General features: G+C 55.8%; 1 protein-coding gene across 1 annotated transcript; it reads left to right on the top strand.

Annotated features, from left to right (window-relative positions):
• The first annotated feature begins 464 nt into the window (after positions 1 to 464).
• Positions 465 to 3693, top strand: LOC118159548 (kallikrein-15-like). Its single transcript, XM_035314131.1, has 3 exons — positions 465 to 522; positions 1087 to 1243; positions 2563 to 3693. Exons 1-3 carry the CDS (start codon positions 465 to 467, stop codon positions 2987 to 2989), a joined length of 642 nt encoding a protein of 213 aa, XP_035170022.1. The 3' UTR covers positions 2990 to 3693.
• Positions 3694 to 4098: the final 405 nt, after the last annotated feature.

Below are 4098 nucleotides of genomic sequence, written 5' to 3'. Positions count from 1 at the left end.
GGACGTTTTTTGCCCCCCCCCCCCGGGGGCGGCCTCAGTGCCTCAGTGTGCCCTTGGGGCAAACTTGGGGTTTTCCCCTGGCCCCGGGGGGGAATTTTAGACCCCCCCCCCCCACCCACCCTCGGGCACATCCAACCCCTTTTTGCCCCTCTGTGGCCATTCCTGGACCCCGTTTACCCTAAGGGGCAGATCCTGCCCCTTTATTACCCCCCGAGGGGCAAATCCTAGTCCCTTTTTGCCCCCCAGGGGCAGCTCAGGACCCCAATTTTCCCCCGTTTCTCCCCAGAATGCTGTCCCCCCCCCCCACCCTCGGGCACATCCAACCCCTTTGTGGCCATTCCTGGACCCCATTTACCCTAAGGGTCAGGTCCTGCCCCTTAATTACCCCCCCAGGGGCAAATCCTAGTCCCTTTTGCCCCCCGGGGGCAACTCAGGACCCCAATTTTCCCCCGTTTCTCCCCAGAATGCTGTCCCCACTCCCAGCCCTGCTGCTGCTGGCGGCGCTGGTGCTTCCTACCGCAGGTGAGGACACGCGTGTGCAAGGGGTGGGCACCTCCCTGACACGCGTGTGCAAGGGGGGGGCACCTCCCCAACACGCGTGTGCAAGGGGGGGCACCTCCCTGACATGCGTGTGCAAGGGGGGGCACCTCCCTGACATGCGTGTGCAAGGGGGGCACCTCTCGGACACGTGTGTGCAAGGGGGGGTCACCTCCCCAACACGCGTGTGCAAGGGGGGGCACCTCTCGGACACGCGTGTGCAAGGGGGGGGTCACCTCCCCAACACGCGTGTGCAAGGGGGGGCACCTCCCTGACATGCGTGTGCAAGGGGGGGCACCTCCCTGACATGCGTGTGCAAGGGGGGCACCTCTCGGACACGTGTGTGCAAGGGGGGGTCACCTCCCCAACACGCGTGTGCAAGGGGGGGCACCTCCCTGACACGCGTGTGCAGGGGGGGCACCTCCCCAACACGCGTGTGCAATGGGGGGGGTCACCTCCCCACCACGCATGATCGGGGAGAGGGTGTTTTTTGGGGAGGGATCGTGGGGGTCCCAGGCGTGACGCGCACACGCGTGTGCCCCCCCCCAGCGACCACCAACAGCACGCGGGTTATCGGGGGGCGCCCCTGCACCCCCAGGAGCCAGCCCTGGCAGGTGGCCCTCTTCAAGGACATGCGGCTGCGCTGCGGCGGGACCCTCATCCACCCCCAGTGGGTGCTCAGCGCCGCCCACTGCTACGTCCAAGGGTGAGCTGGGGGGGGGGGGGGGGGGAAAATTTGGGGGGGGGGCTCCGGGGGGGAACCTCTTCCTCCCCCCCCCCGGACCTCCCGGTGCTCCTTTGTTCTTTCTGCTCCTTTTCTTGGTGATGCTGCTTTTCACCTTAATTCTGCCCAATTTTACCCTTAACTCTGCCCCTTCTCTGAATATTTATGTTCTTTTACCCTTAACTCTGCCCCTTTTCTGAATATTTATATTCTTTTACCCCTAACTCTGCCCCTTTTCTGTGTTTCTGCTCTTTCACCCTTAACTCCGCCCTTTATCTACTTATTTCTGCTCTTTTCCCCTAAACTTTTACCCCTTTTCTACGTATTTCTTCCCTTTTCACCTTAACCCTGCCCCTTTTCTGAATATTTCTACTCTTTTACCCTTAACTCTGCCCCTTTTCTACATATTTCTTCCCTTTTCGCCTTAAATCTGCCCCTTTCTACGTATTCCTGCCTTTTTCCCCTTAACTCTGCCCCTTCTCTACACATTTCTGTCCTGTTCACCTTAACTCTGCCCCATTTCTATATATTTCTACTATTTTACCCTTAACTCTGCCCCTTTTCCATGTATTTCTGCTCTTTTACCCTTATCTCTGCCTCCTTTCTACAAATTTCTGCCCTTTTCACCTTAACTCTGCCCCATTTTGATGTATTTCTTCTCTTTTACCCTTAATTCTGCCCCTTTTCTCTGTATTTGTGCCATTTTCACCTTAATTCTGCCCCTTTTCTCTGTATTTGTGCCATTTTCACCTCAGTTCTGCCCCTTTTCTATGTATTTGTGCCATTTTCACCTTAATTCTGCCCCTTTTCTCTGTATTTCTACTCTTTTACCCTTAACTCTGCCCCTTTTCTACATATTTCTACACTTTTACCCTGAACTCTGCCCCTTTTCTCTGTATTTCTGCTCTTTTACCCTTAACTCTGCTATTTTCTATGTATTTCTGCCCCTTTTCACCTTAACTCCACCCCCACTCACTTCAAAACCGTCCCTTTTCTGTGTTTCTGCTCTTTTACCCCAAATTCTGCCCCTTTCCACCTTAGTTCTGCCCCCACTCACTTCAACGCTGCCTCTTTTCTGTGGTTCTGCTCTTTCTACCCCAAATTCTGCCCCCTTTTCACCTTAACTCTGCCCCTTTCTCCGCATTCCTACCCCTTTTCCCCTTAACTCTGCCCCCCACCCTTCCCCCTTAACTCTGCCCTTCCCCGTCCCTCCTCCCACCCCCTGCCCCCTTAACCCTGTCCCTTCCCACCCCACCGAACCCCCCCCAGCCCCTCCAACCCCCCGAATTCTCCCCCCGCAGGCTGATGATGGTGCGTTTGGGCGAGTACGACCTGGGGCACCTGGACGGGACGGAGCAGTTTCGCCTGGCGAGTCGCCTCGTCCGCCACCCCGGATACAACCACACCACCAAGGAGCACGACCTGATGCTGGTGCAGCTGCGCCGGCCGGCGAATTTGGGCCCCGCGGTGCGGACCCTGCCCCTGGGCACCCGCTGCCCTGCACCGGGCACCCCCTGCCTCGTCTCGGGCTGGGGAACCACGACCAGCCCCCAGGGTACGAAGCCAAACTCAGGGGTTGGGGCCCAAAATGGTGGTTGGGGCCCATGGGGATGGGGTTCTTTGTGGATGCATGTTGTTGGGTTGACCCTAAAGTGGGGGATCTGGGCCCAAAGTGGAGGAGGAGACTATGGTGATGGTGGTCTTTGTGGTTGCATGTCAATGGGTTGACCCTAAAGTGAAGGATCTGGGCCCAAAGTGGAAGAGGAGACTATGGTGATGGTGGTCTTTGTGGTGTCATGTCAATGAGTTGACCCCAAAGTAGGAGATTTGGGCCCAAAATAGAGGGGGAGACTACAGTGATGGTGGTCTTTGTGGTTGCATGTCGTTGGGTTGACCCTAAAGTTGAGGATTTGGGCCTAAAGTGGAGGGGTAGACTACAGTGATGGTGGTCTTTGTGGTTGCATGTCAATGGTTTGACCCCAAAGTAGGAGATTTGGGCCCAAAACAGAGGGGGAGATCATGGTGATGGAGGTCATTGTGGTTGCATGTCGTTGGGTTGACCCTAAAGTTGAGGATTTGGGCCTAAAGTGGAGGGGTAGACTACGGTGATGGTGGTCTTTGTGGTTTGTAGCATCATGACAATGCGTTGACCCCAAGGTAGGAGATTTGGGCCCAAAATGGTGGGAGAGCCTATGGGGATGGGGTTCTTTGTGGATGCATGTCAATGGGTTGACCCTAAAGTTGAGGATCTGGGCCCAAAGTGGAGGTGGATACTACGGTGATGGTGGTCTTTGTGGTTGCATGTCAATGGTTTGACCCCAAAGTAGGAGATTTGGGTCCAAAACAGAGGGGGAGACCACGGTGATGGAGGTCATTGTGGTTGCATGTCATTGGGTTGACCCCAAAGTTGAGGATCTGGGCCCAAAGTGGAGGAGGAGACTATGGGGTGGTCTTTGTAGCTTCATGACAATGAGTTGACCCCAAAGTAGGAGATATGGGCCCAAAATTGAGAGGGAGACCACGGTGATGGAGGTCATTGTGGTTGCACGTCATTGGGTTGACCCTAAAGAGGAGGATCTGGGCCCAAAGTGGAGGGGAAGACTACGGTGATGGTGGTCTTTGTGGTGTCATGTCAACGGGTTGACCCCAAAGTAGGAGATTTGGGCCCAAAATCGAGGGGGAGGCCATGGTGATGGTGGTTTTTGTAGCGTCATGTCAATGAGTTGACCCCAAAGGAAGAGATTTGGGCCCAAAATCGAGGGGGAGGCCACAACGATGTAGGTCATTGTGGTGTCACGTCAATGGGTTGACCTCAAAGTAGGAGATTTGGGCCCAAA

Source organism: Oxyura jamaicensis, unplaced genomic scaffold, assembly GCF_011077185.1.
Source record: "Oxyura jamaicensis isolate SHBP4307 breed ruddy duck unplaced genomic scaffold, BPBGC_Ojam_1.0 oxyUn_random_OJ70920, whole genome shotgun sequence".
NCBI lineage: Eukaryota > Metazoa > Chordata > Aves > Anseriformes > Anatidae > Oxyura > Oxyura jamaicensis.
This window is presented reverse-complemented; position numbering and strand designations above follow the sequence as displayed.